A 26,011-nucleotide genomic window follows, 5' to 3' on the forward strand; every position below is an offset into this window, starting at 1 on the left:
AGGAAGTAGAAAGAATCAGGCTCAAAAAGTTAACATCCGCCCGCTGCAGGTTTTAATCCTGCTATCTGATTTTTAAAGCCAAGCAGCCTCTTATCACTGCCTGAGTTCACAGCAGAGTCAGTCTGATGGGGAAAATGGCAGAAAACTATAAAGGTGTATGTAGAGATAACAGAAAATAGTGTAAACTCAGTTAAAAAAAATACCAGCCAACATGCAGGAATCTGTAGACAGCCTGGCTTGAGCCTGTCTGCTCTTCAAAGAATTACTTATTAAAAAGCACAGGAAACAATTTTTTTCCAGCAATAGCACATGCAGTGATTATGCTTCTGTATGAGATATTTAGTATTTTCTCTATGTATCTTTACCTCATCTGGGGAAATCTAGATGAACTTAATTTCAGTCCTATTATGTTCATGATTTAAGCAAGACCCAATAAATAATTCTATGATTAACAGTATCATGTTCTATTATCACAGTTACTCCAGTATGATTTTTTTCAGTATTGCAGATCTTGTACACATTGGTATAGGGCAACCATTTGGGCTCTAAAGAATCATGTGCTCCTAATTCATAACCAAATCACCAATAAAAGGACTAAGATTGATGATGGATATACATTCTAAGCAGGAACTGGATCCTATGCAAGGAAGAAAGATGAACTGAGTATATTAGCTGTGCATAAATATGTTGTATGAAAGAGGTCCAGACATTATTAAAGCATCAGTTACTTTTATGTAATGTTTGTCTTTGTCCTGTGTTTTTGTAACATGACTGTTAAAGAAACAACAACTCAATTAACATTTTCTCTCTGAAGATTATTTATGTTCCCAGCTGGTAAGGACGTTTTGGATTGAGAATGAACAAGGGCAATATAAAGCTGTGATAACCTAGAAGTAGTACAGAAAAAAGTACAATTCATTGCCATCCTTCTAAACCACAGCAGAAAACAAACTACAAACACCCTTTTCTTTATGAAACTTGAGCCATTCTCTCTCTGGCCACAATTGGGAAAACAAAGTCAAAACTGTGCATAGTTACACCTACCCATGCCTGTATCCTATACACAGTCTTAGTATCTCATGAGAATTTTACAGAATATCCTTCCTCAGATCCTTCAAGGCCTCTTTTCTAGGGAGGAAAAAAAACTCATTGAGAAATGCAATCTGAATCCATGAAGTTACGTGTGCATGTTCTGCTGAAAATCACTCTGGGTCTGTGAGTGAGCCCACATGCTTTTTGTAATTTTCACAGATGTTGTTTTAGTTCTTAAGTCACTTCCCCTCCCCTTAAGTTATGGAAAGTCATTTGCTGCCACCTACCAGCACAGTGCAAAAAATTTTGGGAGGAAGTAAAGGGCATATTCAGATACATTTAATAGTTCCTCTGCAGATGTGTTTGAAGACTTTTTTAGGGTGGAGGGGACATATTCCCTTTCATTTCACCCGTAATGTTTTCCCCCAAGTTTAATACTGAAAGAAAAAGCCTTTATTACATTACAGTTGAAAGAGCCACAACCTACTGATTGTGCTTCCAGCAAAACTATCAAATGATACTATAAACCTTCAGACGGTATTCAATACTTCAGCTCAACTTTGTCATAAGCAACATGTTATTGAAAAGCAGACAAAATGAACAGCAGGCTGGAAAATTAATATTTCTCAAAATAACAGCTGTTAGAAAGCATTTTATGATGTCATGCTAAACCAAGATGTATAAGCAGAAAAGTTACTCATGGATTCAATTGATATTCTGAAAGTGCTTTTCAGGCAGTATGCTATACAGCATGCTCCACAGAACTGCTATACAGACTGCACAGAAAGAATCCATTGGTGACACAAAGGAGAATTAAACAGATCCATGCACTATTCCAGTGTTATTATTTAGGATAACTGAAACACCACCATTTTAACACTAGACATTTATTTTCATATTATTTATGAGACTCTTCTTTCTAAATACTATTACACATATTGGAAATTCTGAAACAAGATTTTTTTGCCTTGACTATTCCCTTCACCCACTAAATATAAAACATAGAGCTGTTCTGTTGGATCTAAATGAACTCTGCTTGGTGCAGTACATTGCAGGCAGCAAAGAAATGTAACTTTATTTCACCTTTTTACAGAATCTTGATTCTAGATTTCAATGAGTCAGATCTATTTGTACTTTTGCAAATTCTCTTCCCCACTTTTTCAGTCAGGTTACATCTGCGGTGCCTCTTATTAGCAGTGCAAAGCAGACCGTAATGAAGGTGAGAATCTGTCTGATAAGCTGTCAAAAATAAGAATTAATCTTAGCTTTGGTAAAACCTCAGAATTACGGACATAGCAGGCTGATAAAATAACACTTGGAATGAAAGCATAGCTACCATGGAAATCACAGTAACAAACAATCTCTCAGTAATCACAGTGTTGAATAATCAAACTAGACTTTATTTCAGAAATATCAAAACTACATTCAAGAAAGTAAAATCTTCAATTACTGGAGAAGCAATAAAATAAATCTACAGAGGAGTGTCATGCCAATTGCAGTAACAAACATTTACAGCACTGCTTCTGTATAGCATGCATACTTAACCAAAGATAAAGTTAAAGCAACAAAAAAATGCTATTTGTTAACATTTGAAGACTTTAAATATAAGCAAAAACATGAATAAGAAATTTTGGTAATAAGAAAAAATATATGTCCAAAAATCTTTATTAAACACTGTACAAAAAATATTGCACTTTTAAATCAGACAATAAATATCTACAAAAGTATCTTACAAATGTTTTCTTTTAATTTAAAAAACTGCTTAAACAATCAAGACCCATCGCTGATTAAAAAGGTACTGATCAGGAATATCCTCTCCTTGTAGTCAGTCTCCGACACAATAGTCCACACTAAACATTTTCTATACAGTAGTGCTAATCTAATTTTCAGTGATGCAAACCCATTGTACAGGAATGCTGTTCCTAAACCTGTTCTTACAGCATGCCCACTAATTAGTGTGTAATGTAGATCCAAGTCAATACAAGCATTCAGACCTCCAGTATGTGCAGTAGTTTGGAAACTACAAAAAAACTCACCTATCTGCTGCCTCTTATGGGGTTCCCTCTGCTTGCAGCCCTAATGAGACAATCTGCTATGCGGAAAATAATTTACCTGGGAATATCATAATCAGAATTTATCAAAAAGACTCATGGTTCATGGTCATGATGAAAAGTCATATTGATGGAAACTGCTCAAAATAGAGTTCTTGCACTTGTCTATCTTCATAATTAATGATTGTTCCTTGGACATTAATGGGGGGGGGGGGGGAAAAACAACTTATTCAAGACAGAAAATGTGACAACCATTCTGGCCAGTTAGTGGCTCCCCATTTGACTTGATGTGGAAGAGAACAGTGCTCACAAATGTTTCATTCACAGCTCTGACAAGGAAGCCTTGTGTCTAGTTTTAAATCAGTAGAAAAGTCCAATCATGCCAGAACTTCGACTGTACTTCAATGGCTGGAGCAGAAGAGTAGAAACAATGGAAGACGACACCCCATTTATTCAAAACAGATCTATTGCTGTTTTGAAAATTGTACTAGCATCTACAATGTCTTTTACTGCATACACATAATTACAAGCACAAAAAATTGAATGTACTTCTGTGTATCCATCTGACAGCTAATATCAGTAAAACATATCCTGTGAGATCAACCCTTAAGCTCAAGCTGTTTATGAAAATAAAGTTGCTGCCAAGTACTTTACAGCTACAGACCACAGCTTCTATAAATTTAAAAATTGTGTTAAATTTGATAAAACAATGAAAACAAAACCTAGGGGTCAACAGTTGCTGCATTCCAGAATTCTTCAAAGGATTTTACGGCTTTGCTTTTCTCATAAGTTGAGGACAGTAAGCACTATCTGGTGCTTTCAGATAGTGCTTTTTTTCCCTGATGAAATTGAAATGTAAAATTTTTACAGATGATATGTCATGATGTTATCTTCCTAATCCAGACACAAAGATCTTTAAAACATTAAAAGTTCCATTGCAGAGAGTGGATAATAAAAGTTTCCAGAAAAATTGCTCTGTCCAGCCTATCAATCTGCAATACTGGTTTTTCATTTGCCCCAGGTTTCCATTTACTGTTATGACTAATGTCTTATTTACAAGTGTATACTTTGAGCAGGCTATTTTAATGAACCTCTCTTCTCACTCTTCACTGCAGCATTATGAACTTTCCACAGAAGAGTTATATTTCTTGACATGACTGACAACATCTTTCTTTGTAGGTGTCTATCAAGCATAACTTTAGTTGCTTTACAAATGTACAGTAGTGAGTTGTATCCTTGCATTTGCCTTCTGAAAAAATATATTTAAACACTAATAGGCTTTGTAATGGACAAAAGATAAAAAGTAGAACTTACAGTTGTAATTGTAAACAACTGATTGATTCCTTGGTAGCTTTGCAGTTATTTTACTTTGCATTTCTGGCAGCAGTGGACTCCAAACTGAGCTAGGTCACAAATAAGAGGTGTGATCTCACTGCATCCATTTACCTATTTTCTGTTTCATAAAACTACCCCGTCTTTCAGGAATTAACAGCCTGCCCAGAGACTCATGAGTCACAACTGGCGCAGTGTTGTGGGGAAGTTTGCATAAAACAACTTCCTAAATATCCTGTTTCTAAAAGTGCTTTTGAGGCTTTAATATCAAACTGGCCTACTCAGAGAAAAATAACCCCAGGACTGTGAAGTACTCCTTGGAGAGGATAGTTTTACCTTTGATGTACAATCAAATGCTTGTAGAATCATTAGCGTACAACTGTGAGTCACTTTCTAATATAACTGCTACAAACTATTACTATGCTCATATATAAATAAACATTTACACACTGCTGCAGGCTGTGCCATTGCAGTGTTGCCAGGTCACTGGTCTCTTCCTCCATCCACAGTACTGGTCAGCCACAAGTTTGTTATTCTTTCTGTGTACACAATACACTCGTCTTGACTGAAATCCAGTCCCACAGTCCACACTGCAAGGCCTCCAAGGGCCTGTCCGCCAGTAGACATCACATGCCTCTGAAGAGCAGTTTCTTCTGACAGGAGACCTGTGGAGGAAAATTAATGGCAGTTAAATGTTTGCTTTTGCACTATACCATTATTTTCAGAATGATAGAGCTGATGTTGGAAGGGACTTTTGGAGGCTGATTTGTGTTTTGAATATCTCTAAGGATGGAGACTCCACAGCCTTTCTGAGTAATCCATTCCAGTGCCTGAGGATCCTCAGAGGAAAAAGATTTTTCTTATATTTAAGTTGAACTTCCTGTATTTCATTTGTGTTCATTTATCATGCCTCACTCATGAGGAAACAAATGACAATGCCCTGTATCTTCAAACCAATTGCTTAATAGTGGAATAGAAGAAATGTCTTGAGGAATACTTAACTGACCCTGAAATGTTTCATGCTCTTCATGCATAGCCTCTCTCCTGAACACAAGAAATGTTTTTATGCTGACACTGAACCTCCTCAAACATTTGAAGCTGCCAAAGTGGAATCCTGGCTCTCAGTAGTACATGGAAGTTTCACAGCATACTTCAGTGGAGCCAAAACTTCATTGTGTGTGGAGCGAAAGTGCTTTGACATGCTCACAATTCAGAAGCACTTCTACAGCAAGAACTATGAAGAGCTGGGCTCAGTAATCTAGAAACACAATAACAATTCCCATGTATGCGCTTGTTACCCATTTATTCCCTGCTCTTCATTGCCCTGTGTCTTTGATATGATCATCTAAACAATCTAACTTGTAACTGCTTCAAATTGCATACCTCTTCCTTTCATCACAAGAATAGTTTGGCACCAAAGATCCATTACGAAGCTGACATATAAAGTGACGATGATGTAAGCCTACAGGGCGGCCTATGCAGCGACCAGAACACTAAAAAGTGAGAGAAAAGGATGAGGGAGGAGAAAAAGAAATAAATAAGTTAATAACCACAGAAATACCCTTCTAGGCAGTTACCCTGTCATAATTCTTGATCTGCATTTCTCTTTCAAGCATTCACCTCTGCTTGGATAGGGTTTCTGTGTAATTTTGCCAAGATACCGACATTCCTACCTGTTTATAAAGCTAAATCCTATGTTCTCATCATTTTCCATTGCTAGAGCTGCAGCATCTTATCTGTAGCTCTGACAATCACAAACTTTCTTGCTAATGCCTGTATCAGGAATGCAGCAACAGTAATTCTCTTAATTCATTTCTCTGCTCATTGAATAGTAATCACTCTGTTAATCATAGAAATCATATCAATATGAACACAAGTTTATGGCACAAATGAAAAAAACAAAGAAAACATAAGACATCTTTGGTGACTTCACAAGTACAGCTATGCAAACTGTGTTCTTAGAACACTGCAATGAAAGCAATATACTAGCTTAAAAATGGAATGCATCATAATGGATTAGCTTATAAAGTACACTGAAACTAATCCTTAGGTTTTGGATCATGTCATCAAATATGATAAAACTAGCTCGCACATCACAAAATTATTGAAAAAAAAAGGATTTGCAATTAATGGGTCTGAAAGGCAATTTCAGCAAGTGCACACAACTCTTCCTTTGAGCAACAGGGCTCAAAGAGAATACATGTTCAGCCAGTGGCATGACAACACTGACACACTTTAATGATCTAAGGAGTTTCCACACAAACTGTGTAACATACCTCTCCTTTTGTCTGTATTGTCCCCACTGTACACAAGGGACCCAGACAGGGTTTCCTTCCCATGGGACGATCTCCATGTATGCAAGCCTCCGGCAGCACTGTCAGCACACTGCCATTAGCTTTCACTTGTTGACAAGTTATTTGTCGATAGCGAAATCCGCTGCCACACGATGCAGAGCACTCAGACCACGGACTAGTTATCCACCTACAGGATGCAGAGACAAATTTAGAGCAGCCATGAAAGCATTGCAAACATCCTGGTAGTTTGCAGGGATCTGTTTGTAAATAAAAATCAAAAGGAACCCGTCATCGCAAGTTTCATATGTGAGAAAAGGTAGGAACAGCTTTTTCAAATAAATAAGGTCTTATGAATTTGGTCAACTGATGACTTTCCAGGTAACTATGGTTCAGTATATGCCAACAGAAGTCAGACTGCTTGTACACAACAGGTTGTGGTAGGTAAGCCCTGTAGACTCCACTGGATTTAACATTTCTGAAAGAAGGACAGCATACTTTCCCCTAACTTATAAAGTGAACGGCACCTGATGTCATTACTGCTAAGATGACAGGTGTCATAACTCATGCAAATTTATTACATCAAGATCTTGCTAGATAATGGCTCAAGCAGAACATGTTATTTATTTATTACAAGTTGCAAAGATGAGTCTGTCTTAGTAGCTAGGAACAATACTGGGAAGCAGCAAGTGGTAATATGATTTACTTGATTTGTTTGACTTGATTGTTTCATAAATCTAAGCTAGGAATACAGAATGGGCCTTCATGTGTAGCACAAGTGTGATAATAGGAAAAATACTCTATTCTCTTTAGCAATTCTTTCATTTTCTTACAGTCAAACAGCTTATATCCATTAAAGGTAGATTAATCTTTACAGTCTGGACCCTTGTCTTTTTCTCCCTTTCAAAGCTCAAGTACTTTCACAAACACTTGGTGCAGTGCACCACAACAAGTCAGCAAGGCCCAAATTTGGCAAACACTTAAAGCACAAGTTAAGAATATGCTTAAACCCTTATATTTGCTTAACTGCACTTCTATGCTGTTCTGGAGAGAAGCAATTAAACATGCACAAAAAGCTTTGAATAACAAGGGCTTATGACACTGACTGTACATTAAAGACTTTACAGTTCTATGGGTATTTTCTCAACAGCTGCCCTGGGATGAGGAGATCCTGCAGGAATCAGTAAGTGGGGAAATGGAAGGGGAAGTCTGAACATTTTGTACTTCCCTCCCAGGTCAGTAATCACAAGGAAGAGGGGGAGGTTAGAGGCATTAGGAACCAGACATAGGGCTATTTTCCAGGCATCTGGGATGCTTTTCCCATACAGGAAGTGTGGAATACTTCATAAAAATAATTCATATGTTAGCATATATATATATAATTCAAGGTAGTGTTAAGTATGTGGGCATGCACACAATTCCCTCCCACTGGTGAGTACATAAAGCCAAATTAAAAGCAACATAGGTCTAAGCATTTTAATAACAGGGAATTTAGGTCCCAGGCTGTTGATGAAATAACTGATGGGTTTTGGTGGTGAATACTCTGGGTCCAGCGACAATCAGTTTGTTAAAACATGTACTGCAGTCCACTGAAAAGGTATGGCCTTGCTCAAGAGAGTACTCTTGTATCCTCCTAAGTCTCTATTGCCTGCTCTGAATGGCTGGATTTTAAGAGGGAACCTGCAACTGAGTCTGTGTGCTTCAAAATATTAGTTCTATTTCAGTATTTTTCCACTGGCAAAAAGTTTGCTTGCTATGGGCTGGCTGGAGTTCAGACTCCCAATTTCAGATGATCTGGGTTTTTGGTTGCTAATAATGCAATATAAACAGATTTCTCTTACTATTTATCTGTTGCTATGTTTTCTGTATTTAGAACATGGTTTAGAACATACTGGCAGGATGCACTCCCACAATGTCAGTTAAGGTCTTAACACTTCTCTCCAAAAGTTTTCCAGTGAGGGACAACTCCAAAATGTGTGCATGACTTTTCAGCCCTCACGGATTTTTATGTTGCAGACAGTTATGGCCAATTCTTTTAAGCATCGGAAAGCACTTGTTTTGAGGACTCCTGTGGGATTTCCTGCTACAAACCTAGAGCCTTGCTGAGCTGGAATGCTCAGTGCAGCTCAGGAAGTCTAGAGGTAAGGTTTTGGCTTTTGGAATCGGATGTTGTGGTATACTTGCCTGTGATATAAAGATTTTTGCACCAAGATCACAAGATACCCCAGTTGATCCAGTGAGAAAATTGGCAGGGAAGGATACGGATGGAACGTGACACTGTGGTGAGGTGCATTAGAAACAAATGAGGCATTCCACAGCAAACATCCTACTCAGAGCTCTGCTGGCATGGAAGGAGAGGGGATGAACACAGAGGATCCTGGCTGCTCTACACATGACAAGTTTTCTCTCTGTGTGTTGGCACAGATTCCACAAAATTAGCACATCAGTGCCTCGGAGAGACCTCCAGCTTAGCTTCTGAGGTGTGGCAGCAGCAGGATTTGCTGCAGCAGCATGGAGACTTGCACAGATCTCATTAATCCTGCTGAATCAAGTGTTTCCCTAACTTGCTAGGGATCTGTTTTGACATCTCTTATGCTTCAGGGTTCATGATGAACCAAAACCCCCATTTCAATCTCAGAGTACAAGCACAGAAACATTCAATACACATAGAGCACATGGAAATAAGAGTAGAAAGGATTTTACCTGGCAGGGCAATCATCTGTGTTGCATGACTCATAAGTAATCACTGGCTTTTGCAGCTCTCTGCATAATGATTCATTTACATTCTGTTTCTCTGTGTTCATGCACTGTAGCCTTCTGGAGCGGGTTCCTGTGTTCCCACAGCTAGCAGAACAAGTACTCCACTCAGTATATTCCCATTTATAATCTAAGAAATGCAATTGAAAATAGTGTGAGAGAGGCACTATACATTGTAACTGTGTCACATTTCAATTGATTTGGCAGCATATTCTTTAAGCTAGATAGACACTGCATCAACTAGAACAGCAAATATTTCAGCATTGTGACAAGGGACCATAAGCCCAAGTAGAATTTCATCCTACTCAGCTTCCCTTCAAGTTCAGCCCTTACATATGAGCACAGAGTTCTCTAGAAGGCAAATGGGATCAGCATATGTGCACACGAAGGGCAGAACCTGGCTCACAGTAGGAACTAATGAACTTCTTTTAAAACTTTCGTAACATTTTTCTACAATGAGCCTTAAAAAGAGGAAACTGTAAATCAGGCCCTCCAGGTTTCCTGCTGTTCTACAGTGAGTTTATTCTGAAGAAAACTCATCTTACTCCAGACACTTCACATAATTTCAGGATTTAAAGGAATCCTGTACTAAACTATAGAAAAGTATTTAATGCATAAATAATTTGCCACTGAGGCACTGGCAAGATGAAAAAGGAATTTGTTTTAAAGAGCATTTTATATTAAAAACCCATCACCTCTAACAATTGCTACCTTTCTATTTAGTCACAATTCCACACTTCCCCTTGCCCCACAGTTTTTTTTCTTGACACTTGGTAAAAGATGAAGTACTATGCAATGTTGACAGATTTTTATGTGATCACAGAAGGAGTCAGATTTTTCTGTAATAACCAAGAATAATTGATAGCTACCAGCTGTGTCCACAGGCTCACTCTTCCAGCACATAATGAATTCTTTAACTTATTGTTTTTCAATGTTTCCTTATTACTTCTGGGTTTCTTAAAATAATACAAAAGGGCCTTTTTCAAAGTGGAAATAGTTAAATTTACTGACTGAAACTATGATGGAGAGATTGTATTGTTTGTTTAACTAGGATGATACTGCTCAGAAGTGCCCTCAATATGCCTACTGTGCAAAAAAACACGAAAGGAGATTTTGCAGTCTTATAAATGCACAGGTATTTTAGTGATGAAACGTCCACATAAGCATCATTAAAGCTCATGATTAGAAAATGAAATTGCCCCAAAATTCTGACCTAGATTCCAGCCTGACTGGAATTCTGACCCCAAAATTCCAGCCTGACTGGAAATGGTACTGGGCAGCCAAAAGGCAGTCCAGCTAAAGACTACAGGTGGATAGTTCAACACCTGTCTGGACTTGTTCAGAAATTTTAACTTTAATGAGATATGTATTAGGACCAGGGTTTGCTAAACCTCTATTAGGATATTGTCTCATTCAGTTCATTACTGTTTCGATTTACTTTTGATTTTAAAACTAAATATTTTGATCACAAATACGTTTCAGTAAAATCACTTTGTAAATGTAACTGACTCCACATCCTCATGCCTACCAGAACCATTCTCACCCACAGAAGTAAAGCACTGCCAGTCACTGAGAATACACTTAGACACAGCTCAGGGAATTTTTAAGATGTGATCTTAACTGTTAGGGTGTTTTGCACAAACAGTAAGCCAAATCATATTGATATATTAATAGATAAAAAACACACCAAAACTTTAAATTTCAACAGATACTTGCTTTTAAACCTCATTTACATTCCCCAGGTATTGACCGGCAAGAAGTTTGGGGTATTTTTAACTCTCACATGTTGTTTGGTGCTTTGCTGACAGACTTTAATAGGATCTAAGTTTCTACCTGTCTTTTTAAAAAAGCAAATTAAAATGTAAGTAATTTCTGAAGCACTTTAAACATATAACACTTATAAAATGTTTGCAGATACTGCCTGCTCTATTGTCCTGCTGATGCACATGTAAGATCCTTGTCAAATTCATCTATAATTCTCAGTTGCACATTTTATAACCTACTAATAGAAATGTAGTTTTGTGCAAGTGCGTTACACTGGAGAACATTACAAAACACTTTTGAAAACTTAACATTAAGTTGAAGAGCGTGCAATGTGCCCTAGTACACCGATATGTTTAAGGGTGACTACAATAAGACGGCTGTATCATTGTCATGATGCTGTAATACGACAATTATTAAAATTATTTTGATTATAATGAAGATATTTTCAAATAGAACCTCAAAGTTAGCTTTGTTTCAGTTCGGTGTGCTATCCTGGAAGCAATTTGTATGATTTATTGAAGGAGAAGCTGAGAAAACCTGACCAATTTAAAACTGTTTAAGCAGCAAGGCACTGAATCAGGCAACATTCTCTCAGCTTCTTAGCTACACAGGTACAAAATGAGAACCACCACATGATAGTTGGGTACACATTAATTCCCATATCCAACTCTGAGTATGAACATTGTCTAATGACTTAAATGGGACTATTCACATATGTGATGTTAAACATGAATTTATGAATTACTTTCTATGTATAAAAGCAGGTTAGGTTTCAGGAAAGTCTTTACACAGTGAAAGAAAATACTCTAAAAATTAAGAATTTGTCATATAATTTTCAACAAACCTTCCTTCTTGACATTTACCCAAACTGACATTAGTTTTGCACTAGCTGAAGTCCAACATTGGAATTGTCCAGCAAATTGACCAGAGCTGGTGTTCACCTCTAGGATACGACCCCCAACCAGGGTTCGGTATTCCAAGGTCTTAACTTCCTCAATCGGGTTACCTCTGAAAAGCCAGTTAACTGTATTTCTGTAGCTGGGCAGCACCGGGCAACCTAAAAATCAACAGCATTTTAGCAAGTTTTTCTAAACACATTAAAACATTTGTGAATAAGTATGTGTTATTGTGTGATTCTACATAGAAGACCTTAACAGTCTAAATAAAAACAGGAGTATGTGTAAATACACTGAAGTCCAAGCTATGGCCCAAAATCCTGACTGTCCCTTGAGGATTATCAGCTGTATAAGCTTATGTATGCTTACCACAGTTCCTTGTATTTTCACTTTCAGCAAGTTACAGAATCATAGAACACTTTGGGCTAGAAGGAACTTTAAGATCATCTTGTTCCAACCTGGACACATCCCACTAGACCAGGTTGCTCAAGGTCCTGTCCAATCTGGCCTTGAACACTGCCAGGGATGGAGAATTCACACATTCCTTGGGCAGCCTGTTCCGGTGTCTCACCACCCTCACAGTAAAGAATTTCTTCCTAACATCTAACTTACATCTCCCTTGTTTAAGTTTAAACACACTACCCCTTATTCTTACAAATTTAACTTCTATGTGAACAAAGTAAGCAGGGGGAACAATTATTTAAATAGAACAAGTATTTCATCCCAGACTCTACAGTATACAAAGAGATTTGCAATGAAAGAGTTTCTCTCTCTTTTGGAAGGGAGTCAGGAACACCTTAGAGGAAATCGCTGCATTTTCACTCCACAGGGACACGCAGGGACAGAAACAAAGATATTCATTTAGACAAAAAAAAAAAAAAGGAAAGAACAGTTCCAGATCCCAGCTGAATCCCCTCCCATAGTTTTCAGGTCTTTAGTCCCATGGTGAGTCACCCAGACAATGCCTAAAGGGTTGCCCTTTCAAAATATTTATTGAAAACCTGAATCAAACAATAATTGTGTGCCTACTCTGAGGCCTCCTCCTGATAACAGAAAGCTTAGCAATGGTTAGGAAATCCAGGTGGTCAGCAAACCTGGACTCTTAGGAATTACACTCATTTCTCCAAGAGGCCCCTCCCATTATTAATTAAATGAATAAATAATATAATTTAACTGACAAAGAAGAAAAGACAAATTACCTATTCTCAGTGGATCTCCAGGTACTACACTGACATTTGTACCAATTCCAGATGCCATTATAACACGCTTTCTTCTGCTTCCCTTTGATAATAGGGTGCTATTCTCTGTAAATCTTTGTTCTGTAAGACAATGCGTAAGATATATTCTTAGCGAGAATTAAACCACAGTGTTAAAAAAACCCATTTGTATCAAAATACCCAACATGTTAGTTATGAAGCAGAAGGATAATAGTGTTCTGGTATTCTTCGGGATCAACTTAATTTATGCAGTTAAACTGTCTAACAAATGTATTTGAGATATATAAACAGGGAAACAGAAACTATTTATACATGTTTATGCAAGTTTCTTAATCAATTTGATTGAATTTTATTTACTCAAAAAATAAGCCTGTAACACTTAGAGTAAAAGCAGGATTTGTAGGATGTATGATGCATTTCCTGTTTCTTGTGACAATGTTATTTATCATTTCAATGCCAGTCATTCACATACAGAAATGTTAAGAAAAATATTTCTCTCAGTGGAATCAGGCCAATTCCTCTGTTTTATTAGATGGAATTATGAGAGAGTGCTACAACAGAAAAAAGAAGAAAATATTTTAAAACCTCATTATGCATAGAGATAGCATAATGTATGCAGAATCACGTGCCTATCACTATAGCAACTTCTTTTTATCATATGCCAGACAGAATAACTGCCAAAAATGTGGCAATCTGTCAGTAACACACAGTTCTTGCCACTTAGTCAACATTTCTGTTTTAATGAATGTGCATAATGGCTATGATTCTCCTTCCAGCATGGCTTAATCTTTTGTGATATTCTAAATTCTGTGGGTCAGTCTTTTGTTATATTGTAACTTCTGTGGGTCATTTTACACGGATTCAACATTTTTCCTCAGTGTACACAAACCCTCCTATCTGTCCATATAAACACTGGGACAAAACAGTCTCAGAACCACAGGGAGGCCAGTCCCACACAGACAATAGGCTAGCTGCCTCATCAGTACTTAGGAACTTAGATTAGAAAAGCTGCATAGATTTTGCTCTACTCGACTGCCCCAGGTGAGGCAGTAATTGCTGTAGCAAGGTCCAAAATGCTGATATGATGTTGCTTTAGATTCAGTGCAATCTGCAAGCCCTGACACCAGAAGTCCTCTGATTTCACTGCAATTTTGCACAGCCAAAAAATAAAATATTGCGGAATTTAGCCCTCTCCTATCCACTCAAGGTTTATTTGAACTAACATCATGTGACCAGGAATAGAAACGAAGCTCAGATTCTTGCGAGCAATCTTCCCAATCACATCATTATAATAATATTCCTTTCTGGAACATCTGAAGTTTTCATGTACTCCAGGAAAACTGAAACCAAGACCAGAGCTTTAGTCTACACTCATCCTCACACAGAGACTCCTATTATGTCTTTGGTACTTCTTCCTTGGCCAACAGATCCAAACATCTATAACCTGCCCGACACATGTGTGCCTAAGAAAGGAAGCTTTGTAGCAGGACTGGCCATGTGTAGCAGTGTTGTACTTTGTACAGCAAAATGGTGAGAAAGTTAATCTCTAGACGTGAATGATCCATTTATTAAAGCTATTTGCAAGGCATGATTGTATTATACAGTATTACATTATTAATCTACTTACAATAGAGTCATTTAAATGGAGTTTTTATTTACATTTTCTATTTTGAGAGTTAGCAGTTCATTTTCAGAATTTTTTGTTTTCTATGTTCCCATATAATAAAATAAAACACAAACCAAGCCTTTTCTTTCATTTCACTACATTTCCCTGCAGATTTTCTCAATAACTCAAGTCCTAGATAAAAGTGCTGGCAGCAATGTGACAGTGGATTTAGTTTTCTAATGTGTCTGCTGGTTTAATGGTTGCTATTTGTTGCCTGGAAGCAAGAAGATGGAATAAGTTTTGAAGAAGTCACAAGTTAAACCATCTGCACCTAGATCCACTATTTAAGGAAACACAAAATAAAGAACAGAACCTAGGGAATCAGATGCAGTCAAAAATACCAGGTTCATAATAAGGTGCTAAATATCCCCTCGACTATTTTATTGGTTAAATTTCATAATGGAAGTGGCTTGATGTTGTTATCAGTAAGGAATTCTCATTTAGCACTTACCAGTTAAGTGGATAACAGATGAAGCTTCAGCTTTTCCAAGAGCATTAGTTGCTCTGCAAGTGTATGTTCCTGCATCTTCATAGGACACATTGCTCAGAAACAAAGAGCCATTCAAACTCAAGAAAGAATTGATTTGTAGAATGTCTTTCTTCTTATACCACGTTACGTTTGGTTGGGGAACACCTTAAAAATGCAAGTAATCAAAACATTTATTTGTGAGAGATAAACCATAGATTTCCTATTGCAAACTGCTACCATAACACCCAAGAATCCTAAGTTCCTCTGTTGTTTCACAATTCATATAAACCAAAGTAACAACACTGAAGCAAATCAAGTACTTTTTCCACTCACAACAGAACTTCTTAGTTGTAAGTCCTATTAATATTTCAGTATCCCACTGAGATTAAAGGTTAAGCATTGCAAGGCAAGCTCACAGAACAGCTTAAAACACTGCTACCAGTCCTACAAAAGCAATGTCCTTCTGCGTCTTGCTACCAGAAGACATGAGAACATTAACCCCAATCAGGACCAACTGTCATAAAGACCTGCACAGCATCTTCTCATTCAACCTGCTGTCATAAAGACCTGCACAGCATCTTCTCATTCAACCTGCATGCCAGAATATAGGAAGGAAGGAATGAATATTCAATTTCTAATTAAAAATAGAGAAAAAGAAATGGAGGCAAAATATTTCTCTTGAAGAAAAAAGGATATATTTATCAATTAGATTGGAAAATACACGTGGCCAGTTTCTCCCAGAAAAGCTCCGGAAAACTCCAACTTACAGATATCATATGTACAACTTGTAACAGTGAAGTGTGAAGGAAAAGAGACAGAAAGAGATATTCACACCTAAATGAGGGGCCCAGTTGTTAAGCAACCTCACGATGATTTAGAAATCCAAAGGTCTATCAACATACACACTGTAACACTTGAACACCAAAAAACTGCATTTGCAGATAACTTGCCGTTTCTAAGTTTCAATCAGTTAAAGACTGGTCATTTATTTTTAACTGGGTGATTTTTCCACTGGCACAGCACCAGCTCTGTGGAGCACTTCTGCGGTTTTATTTTCCTCAAACATTTGTCTTTAAAAAGGAAATTTGTGAAATGGCAAATCAGATGCTTCATTGCTTGTGCTCTGGGTGAGCTGCTGCTGCAGAAGTCCTCTTTCAAAGCTCCAAAATCCTAGATAAACTGCGAGGTAAGCCTGGCCTATGTGGCATAGTGACTAGCCACAATGGTGCATGAAGGCACAGGGCACAAGACAAGCCAGAGTAGTTAAACTGCTGTTCACCTGAACTCTTTCTTTACTAACTATATTGGTCAGCAGTAACTGAAGACTACCAGACCAGGTTCTGCTATAGAAGCTGACCTGACTGTGGGACATTTGGAAGTTTCAGCCATGTTGAATGCTAATTCAGCCTCCTCTCTTCACAGATCATTGTGCAGTATTACTTTACAGATGATGTCTTCATGATGTGGAATAGCCTTTAGGAACAACTTTAACATTTCAATCACTGGCTTAGCACTTCCAATGCACACCTCAGGATTTTCCTTTACTGTAATAAGAACCAGACATATTTTTTGGAACCTGCTATTTCACTGAAGGAGAAAGCTCCCCCCCATCATTTTGTCTAGAAAAACAGCAGAGAAACACTCTTCTGCATAATCACAGATTTTATTCTAGACAATTTAGCAGCTGTTCAGTGCTTTTAAACTTACGAGATTTTGTTTTACTGAATAAAACTGCATAAAACAAAGTACAAAACTGCAGGGTGCACAAGGGTCAAAAAAACAGGCTGTTTTTCAAGTTTCCAGAATAAGCTTTATGCCACTTCAAAAAATCCTTTTGGAATTAGGATGAGATCTTGTTTTAAGGGTCTTTTTTCCATTTTACCCCTGCTTTCTGGCGAAAGTGTACCATTCTCAGACATATTTTTCCTTTACAGTGTACTTTCCATGGCCATTCAGGCACATATACTTACTATACAGATGGGCTGAAGAGGTGTTGTGAGGATTCTGAGCTGTTTTAATCTAAGGCCTAGAGGTCTGCAGCCAGAATACCCGCACTGGCACCAAAATCCAGCAGACCAATGAGAGCCAAAAATAAGACAGAAGCAGCACGGCTGAGATGGGACTGAAGTCAACAAATTTAAAGTCAAATTCCACAAAACATAAAAACATTTGGAAAGGTTCAAATTTAAGCTTTTAACCTGAGCCTCTATCAAAATTCTGCCCAATGTCACCCCATGATATCTCCTCCCTCTGCATTCAGAAACGTCCCTCATTCCTGGAATTTAACTTAAAATATTTCCTTCTTCCAAACTTGGTTTGTATCCTAGAGTTTATCCCAGAAAAATTACCATGTCTCTACTCTCTACCTGTGTCTCATTCAGAGGCACGTAGAGCCTTTTAAAACCTGGAGTTCAGTTTGCAGAAGAAATCAACAGAATAACTTTGCCTCTCATTTTAAGTTCAGAATCTGGTATCTGCCACACACCTTAAACTTAGTTAAGTTGAAGCAAAGGATTCCTCTTTCTTTCTCCAAAGAGCAGTATACATTTCTCTCTAGGGGAAAGAAGCAATGAATACCACACACACACACAGATAAATCAGATCAATTCTCATGTGAATAATGTGAATACACAAGCATGAATTCTAGGTGTAAGGAGCAGAAGCGTGGACAGAGTCCTGCATGGGAGTCCAGCAACCAGCCCAGCTGAAAGGCACAATGAAGCAATCCAAGCAATCTTAGATGAAGTGTGTGGTGGGGAAAACCATGAAAAAACATCAGTTAAATGAATGGAAAAACCAAGACTATTACTTATTATAAGTGGTGACAGCACACTGTCATTTTAGGCTGGAGTTAACACTATCGAGAGTCCTTCAGGGTGAATCCATGAATGTGAGCCGATTGAACTGAAAATAGCAATGGGGTAATCACAACACTCCTGCATTCTTTGTTACCCAAAACTACTGCACAGTAAGATTTTTATCTAAAAGTCAATAATTTCTATGGGAACTGTATGCCTCTGTGCCAGCCTCTTCATAATCATTTTGAGGACTCTTCAAGCTTTTGCATTTCATGGTTCTGTTTCTTTCCTCAACTGTTCTATTATGTGGAAACTGATCCACTGTCTGAGTGAGCCTGGGAAATACTGGGGCATCTGCTTAAGAGCAACTGGTATTTGCAATTGAGCTCTTTCTGTGTCCTTTTTTGTGGGCTCCTGGTTAGGTTTCCATTAAGAGCATTAAGGCAAATCCTCAGCTTGAATGCTGAGCTAAAGGAAAAAGGAAGATATCTTTAAGAGAAGAGTTCAGGGACCTGTTACAGTCTGGAGTACAGCATGAAGGGAGGGGAGGGGGCAGCACACTGCACATGCTGCAGTCAGAATACAGCTCTGTGTTAGAAATCAGAGGACTCCAACTCCATCTTTGAGGGGAACTCAAACCTGGTGAGCACAAATGGGATATAAACCTTTCGGAGCTATGCATCCAGAGAAATGCAGTAGAGAACACAGACAGAAAAAAGGTTCATTGTGTGGTGCTATCTGCTGACAGATACCCTATAAATGGTTTAAATAAATAAAGCAGGAGAAAAAGACATCCCTTATAGTCCAGCTCCTTTGTATCCTTTGGCAAAGCAGTGTGCACATTTCAAGCTCTTCTGGACATCTTCAGTTTATCTCTATGTTCATATTGCCAGTTAAAAATCCTTTTCTGCCATAACTCTCATAAGACACTGAGTTCCTGTGTATACTGTAGTTTCTGGAATTCCTATCAGGGGAAACTTACTGTTGGAGGATACAAAAGAACCCTATTTTTAGGTGTGTATTTACCTTTTCTAGTAGTGCCTGTGCTTGAAAGTGCTTTGCATAAACCTCCTTCTCATACCATAGCACGCAACACAACCCCAGCATGCTGTCACCATTTATTCATTTCAAGTGTAAAAGGTCTTGTCATGCAGATTTTTGATGCTTTTCCTTTAAAGATTAGACTCCATAGTAAACTACTTCTGAGATAAGATTTTTTCTCCCTGCTGGTATGCAGCACTGTACATGGAGTGAAGTCTCATCCATCAGCTCTTGTGAGAAAGCAGGCAAAGTACACAGTTCCCACATTCCTCTTGTGACAAAACTCTTACTGTAGCACTGCGAAAAGCACCAACTTTCCTACACTGCAGAAACTGCAGGATAGAGTTCAAGATATCATCAAAATACAAGAAAAACTCCTTTTTTTTTTTCTAGGCAAATACTGAAGGCCTAAAACCTGCACTTCACCCTTTAGTACTCATGTAAATAAAACTTTAAAACTTTAAAGTACTGTTTTCTTATCCAAGAAGAAACTAAACTAATAAGCCAAACACAAAGTGTTAGTGTTTTATTTTCCCCTCAAAAGAGCTGAAATTATACTTAAGCTTTGGGACATACCTGCAGGACTTCATGGAGGAGTTAATACTGTGCGCAAGGGTCAATTCTTGACTCTCCTATACATAAGGGTTGATTTACACAGAGACTTCACACTGTCTTCAAGAGCCTTTTTCATTACAGAATTGTAGTGAGAAGAGTTTTAAGCCGAAGTTCCTGGTTTGATCCCCACCCAGTACATAAAGGGGAAGAGGTAAGAGATGGACTGTAGCCACCTTTGTTTCCTTCATATCCCACCTCCAGGCAGATGCGGCTGGGGATGAGCCCAAAGATATCGACTCACCCAAACTGCCAAAGGTTCAAAATCCCCAAGTGCAATTTAGATCCCAGTGATTCAAGTGGGAGATCCATCACTGACATCTGCCAGTAGCAGAATCAAACAATCATATCCTATGGCTCCAAGTCAGGAAAGCACTTAAGCACAGGACTAAACCCATCCTTATTAGGGAATGCAATTAAACACATGCTTAAAACTAAGGATAGGTGTAATTGTCCTTCATGAACAGAGACTCATTCCTGAACTCAGGCCTTCTTAGTCTTAGAAAACCCTAAAAAAATCAGAATTTTACTCTTGCAATGGCCCTAAATCCTCTGATGTTAAAATTTTCTACTATAGACCTAAGCGGCTATAAAACTTTAGAATTAGTTTAATCTATTTTTCTGACCTCAAACACAGGTTATTTTCCACTAGCATTGGAACAGCTCTAAAATACTCAATGTTCCATGAAAAAAGTCATTTTCCACCATGAGTGGCCCTGGGACAGCAAATGTTATGGAAAAAACCTCCAGCTCCGGATGGGACTGTGAACACGTGTTTAAGAAAAAAAAAAGGAAAAAAAAAAGGAATCCACACTATAGGGTGCCCTTAAAATATTCAGTGTTCAAAAACAAATTTCCTCCATCCTTGAAAGCCCTGTGAAATATTACACACCATAAAAATCTTGGCCTACTAACTACTTGCTCTAAAACATTGGATATGTCTTCAGAATTTTTTCCCCCCGCTACGTCGAATCTCATAAAGTATTCTGTATTTCCCATCCGAGAGCAAGGCAGAGCTGTGCTGGCACAAACCACATTTTGTTGCACTTCACTAAAGGTTTACCTAAACTTCAGAGGCTAAATTTGCATGTCACCTTTCAGTTGAAACAATTCTGGGTCAGTAATATACACAATGAATGTCATCTGATTATTATTTATTCTGCACACACTAACACCTGCATTGAACTTAGCAGAAGTAACAATGCAATTTCTTTGATTGATACATCTTCACATTTTCTCCAGCAGAAGTCACAAGCTGCCTTTATATTCATCTCAACTATGCTTGGATAATCAGCTTCTAGTGAACCCTGAAAAGTCTAAACCATGCTGCTACTGAAATTACCTGAATGAATCTTGCCAACTTCACAGGGAATAACAGTCTGGGACAGAGAACCAGTGTGAGACATTTTGGCACTTCATTTGATCTCCAACCTGCCCTCTGGCACTGCCTCATTCTCCCACAGTCTTTCAAAGCTATTGCCTCTACATCTTCCTCCCAGCCATACAAGAGCCCCTCTTCCTAGGTGGTAGCAACATCTGGCAGGATTTAGATATACTTACTGACATCTGGTGGTCTCCTTAGAGGGGTTCCTGAAGTAAGACCCCTTCCCATCCCACTCTTTCTACAACTCTGTCAAGTCCTGTTTAGTTCTCTGGCTGTCAGCTCAAACAGAACTTGATCTTTTTTCCATCTGCAGAAGGTTAAGGCTAATATTTTTCAAAATCAGGCATTTAAAATAAGGCATCTATGCTTAGGCAGCTAAAAAGTATAAACTCAGATCCTCTTAAACCCAGAAATTACTGTTAAAGGCAATTCTGTAGTCGACCCCCAACAGAGACTTGGTTGGTGTGCATTAGGGCAGTTCCACAATTCAGCACTGTTATCAGAGACTGTTTTGCCTAACTCATAATAATGATATTTTCCCTTTACTGAATAACCATGCTGTATCATCAAGGACCCAGACATTTATGGTCATAAAGCAGCTACATACCCAAGGACCTGGAAAACAGAATTTTATCAGAATTAAAGAACTACACAGGTAATGGCCTGAAGCTGCACCAGGAGAGGTTTAGATTGGATATTAGGAACAATTTCTTCACTAAGAGGGTGGCCCAGGGAAATGGTGGAATCAGCGTTCCTGGAACTGTTCAAAAAACCCGTAGATGAGGCCCTCAGTGCCATGGTTTAGTGGTGGACTTTGAAGTCCTGGGGTCATGGTTGGACTTGATGGTTTTAAAAGTCTTTTCCAACCTAGTTGATTTATGATTCTATGTATTTATGCTCACAAACTCTGTAGGCTAGATCTACATTAGCAATTAGTGGAGGGCAACAGGAGTGTACTTCAAAATAAACATAGTATGTACTAAGATCCCAAAACCACACCCAATGTGTATTTGGATGAGTGCTGCTTTGGGCTGCTTGGTGAATCTTGCCTGGACTCTTGGACTTACTGCCCATTAGTATTTGTAAAGTAATAGGTAGAGTCCCCAGGCACACCCTTTAAGTGCAGTCATATCAAAGAGATTCAGTTTTCAGGTTCCCAGATCGTTGCAAGACACAAAGCAAAGCACAGTTAAGCTTTTGAGGTACATCTTTCTGTCCTTCCAACTTGTACTTGTTCCAAACAAAAACTAATATAGATGCACATATAGTAAAAAGAAGCACAAAAGCAACAGATTTTCCTTTTATTACACTAATTATAAATAGCATCATTCCTTTCTTCTAAAATAAGTCTGTACTTATTCCTTTAAGCCTTTGAAATCTGTAATTAATATCTTTTAGATAACACACAAAAGCCCTAAAAGAAACCAAGAGCCAGAATCCTGTGTATTAAACTGCTATTTTTCTTCATTGAGATGTCTTCAGAGGGGTTAAGCATAGAAGACAAAGAACAGCATCAAAGATATATTTGGAATAGAGTGGGTAAATGAAGGAACAGATGGAAAATCAAAAATCGTGATATTTTTCTGGACCTGTTTCAAGTTCCAATGCTGACAGCAAGTAGCTAGTCCATCTTTGTGAAACGTATGTGCAGAAGGATGGACCCTGGTTCAACAGGTTTTGTGTATTCCTAACAGTTTTTTATCAACACGTTATTCTTAGAGAGCCAAAATATATTCATAGGAATGCAGAAGCTGGATGAAGAATGGAGTTTCTACTTTTAAAAGCCTCTGTGCCAAGATATTTTAGAGATGTGATATAATGTACACAATACAAACAACCTCAGCTCAGTGCATTTCCCTTCTGCTCTCTCACCAGCGGGTGGCAGACAACGCACATTTTATACATATTTTCATCTTCTCTCCCTGTTTTACTTCAGCTCAGAACTTTCAAGGTTTCACAATAAATGGAGTCTGACAGTTTTGGTTTATTTTAGTAATAATCACAAGACGATCTTTTCTGCAAATACAATAAATGTTATCCAAGAGCAATTTGGAGCAATCAGTATTGATATTTATACCATGTGTGTTGATTGAAAAGCTCTTGGCTGTAAGAATGGAATATGAATCTATCCAGAATGTTATGAATATCTTGTAGCACATGCTCGTGTGGGAGCTATAAAAGAGAGTTTATTATAATTAGTGGAAAAAGAGTTTTGTTTTAAATGAAAAAGTGAAATCAAGGCTATTAGCTTCAGCAGTTTAGCTAACTTTTCTTAATCTTTCCTTTGATGTTCTTCTGCTTATTAGGATACACTCCTCTTTAGCATTTCAAAGTTTTTTTCCATCTGAATGTGACTTTTGGAGTGTGCAAGACAGACTTTCAAAGGGATGAAAAGAACCAAATCAGTAACAATGAAAAAAAAGTAAAAACCCTGCTGTCAGCTGGCTAACACTGCACCTAATATTAAACCTTACGTCTTTGCCGTTAGAACCATCAAACAAGAGCTGTCCTGTGTAATGTGCCCTAATGAACCCGGGGCCCCTTAAGTGGAATATACGTAGTTCTCTTCAGGCCTTGAATAATTAAAGGCTGCATTGTACAGCTATTTGCCAGGCAGCAAAGGAAGCTGGGAAGTATATCTTTCCTTACATCACCTCTGTTCTACCTTTCCCAACTGCCTTTTGTCAGACTGGTGGGCTGGCTACTTCTACTTCCAGATGAAGTTCTGCTTTACGGCATGATATTCTCTCCTAAAGGAACCATCAATTTACCATTTTGCATATGTGCAGAATTTTCATGTGTTTCAGGAAGAAAATTCCTGAAAAGACCTTACACTGCTAGACAAAAAATGTACAACTAAATATATAGAGAAAACTATGATTTGAACAACAATGAAGAAGTATTACAGGTTTTTCAGTCTACAGAAAACCCCCTCAGAAGTCAATGCAGTCAAGAAATCTAAAAGTAATTTGAGAATTCTGCTAGTGGCACGGCACTAGTATTCTTCACACACAGAGACACCTTCTTCATTAGATGGCTCTTATGATGAACTGTTTCATGGGCTAGCAAGAATCCAATAGAACAGATACATCTGCTTGATGCTGCTGAGAAATCTGCATGAGTAATGTTTGTGTAGAAGGATCCTGCATAACTATGTAGCAGAATATGAACACAAGAAGTCTTATATAGCTACACCTCACTTAGGATATGCAGAGAAGTTGTCATCCACAGAGAAAGCACATCCTTCTTTCTGAGCATTCAGGAAGAACAGCATTGAGGAAAAGGTGCTCCAGATCTAGCCAAGGTCTCCCTGACACTAAAAAGAATGACTCTCTTATAATTACTTTTACAGTTCATTCTGAGAGAACCCCAGATGACTGACAGTCACAATCCATCACTGTCCAATAGCATTTTTACTCTAGGTATTAATTGTATTCATCTGCAGCGGTATTACTCCAAGAAGGCAAAAGGTTATTACTGTAAATCAACATGTCTGCTGAGGAGAAAAGGACCCTTCCAGATTCATGCTGCCTGCTTGATGGAACAGAAATTTTAGAATACATAGAAATATTAGCATCTTCTGATTCAAACTCTTTCTTTTCTGATAATTCACATGATGTTTTATCAGCTTTCACAAAGTTCTCGTCCTGTTACACCACAAACGGACTTATTTTGGGGTCCCACCTATTAGACAGATACATATTAGCATAAAATGCTGTTAAGTTCAATCTTCTGAAGTCAGTGGCTTATTACTTTTCATTAAGGAAATGAGAACAGAAAAACTGCTTACATCATTGCATCAGTTTTTCTGCTTCTAGGCTTAGTGACATTTTAAGACATGCAAGCTCTATTTTATTCACAAACAGTAATACTTACTTCCTTGGCAATGACAGGAAATAAAGCAATTAGATAAATCACTTTTTAAGTCAACACTGGTGTCTTAGCATAGCTAAAGTTTGGCTCGCGAATATACACAATTCTAAAACATTTGGAAATCCACAGTCCCATGTGAAAATATTAATTTATATTTAAATTGGTAACTGCTTACCCATCCTAACAATATTAATATTAACAGTGTGACACTAACTCTCTGCTGAATTTGAGATGTAGGTCAGTTATGCATAGAGTTGCCAAACTATAGTTGGAAAATATTACTTCACCAAAGAATGAGCCTTGGTACAGCAATGAGCAGCAGAGCCACATGTCCTAATATACATCAGCCTGGCGCCACTATCGTATGCAGAACTATTTTCATACATATATTTCTATCACTTCGTGTGTTTAGTATCAACATGCCTTCAGATATGCACTCCCCCAGCAATACAAATGTGAACTGCACTGGCTTCTCTGAAGTCTCTCTTTGCACTCTGAGGCAATTTTCATACATCTTCTTCAACAAGGTACAAAAGGCTGACCTTGGCTTATTAAATATTTGACAGAATATTACCACTGTGAGTTAAATCTTGCACTTTAAATGTAACAGATAGCAATGATGAGATTAAAAATATGTACTTTTCCAACAAAGGAGTAGAAAATAAAATGAAGCTGTGAATTGTGTAATGCATGGAGCTTCTGATTAACATTAATGCCCCTCCACAGATGTTGAGCTAGAAAATATCTGTATGTTCATGGCTCGGCATTTGTCTTTGTTTCCTTACTGCAGCTGCAGGCTGATGGCTCTAAAAGGTTAGTTTACTTCAC

The 26,011-nt window shown here is 38.0% G+C and overlaps 1 protein-coding gene across 1 annotated transcript in view; it reads right to left on the reverse strand.

Annotated features, from left to right (window-relative positions):
* Positions 1 to 3,348: 3,348 nt before the first annotated feature.
* The window catches only part of ADAMTSL3 (ADAMTS like 3), a 177,678-nt gene continuing 155,015 nt past the window's right edge, over positions 3,349 to 26,011 (reverse strand). The window contains exons 23-30 of the mRNA XM_005148730.3: positions 15,458 to 15,640; positions 13,323 to 13,442; positions 12,072 to 12,284; positions 9,410 to 9,593; positions 6,692 to 6,896; positions 5,799 to 5,908; positions 4,866 to 5,080; positions 3,349 to 4,332 (exon numbers count right to left, since the gene is read on the reverse strand). Coding sequence (XP_005148787.2) covers positions 4,223 to 4,332; positions 4,866 to 5,080; positions 5,799 to 5,908; positions 6,692 to 6,896; positions 9,410 to 9,593; positions 12,072 to 12,284; positions 13,323 to 13,442; positions 15,458 to 15,640 — 1,340 coding nt within the window. The 3' untranslated portion in view covers positions 3,349 to 4,222. The remainder of the gene's footprint in view (positions 4,333 to 4,865; positions 5,081 to 5,798; positions 5,909 to 6,691; positions 6,897 to 9,409; positions 9,594 to 12,071; positions 12,285 to 13,322; positions 13,443 to 15,457; positions 15,641 to 26,011) is intronic.

The sequence above is a fragment of the Melopsittacus undulatus genome, chromosome 9, assembly GCF_012275295.1.
Source record: "Melopsittacus undulatus isolate bMelUnd1 chromosome 9, bMelUnd1.mat.Z, whole genome shotgun sequence".
NCBI lineage: Eukaryota > Metazoa > Chordata > Aves > Psittaciformes > Psittaculidae > Melopsittacus > Melopsittacus undulatus.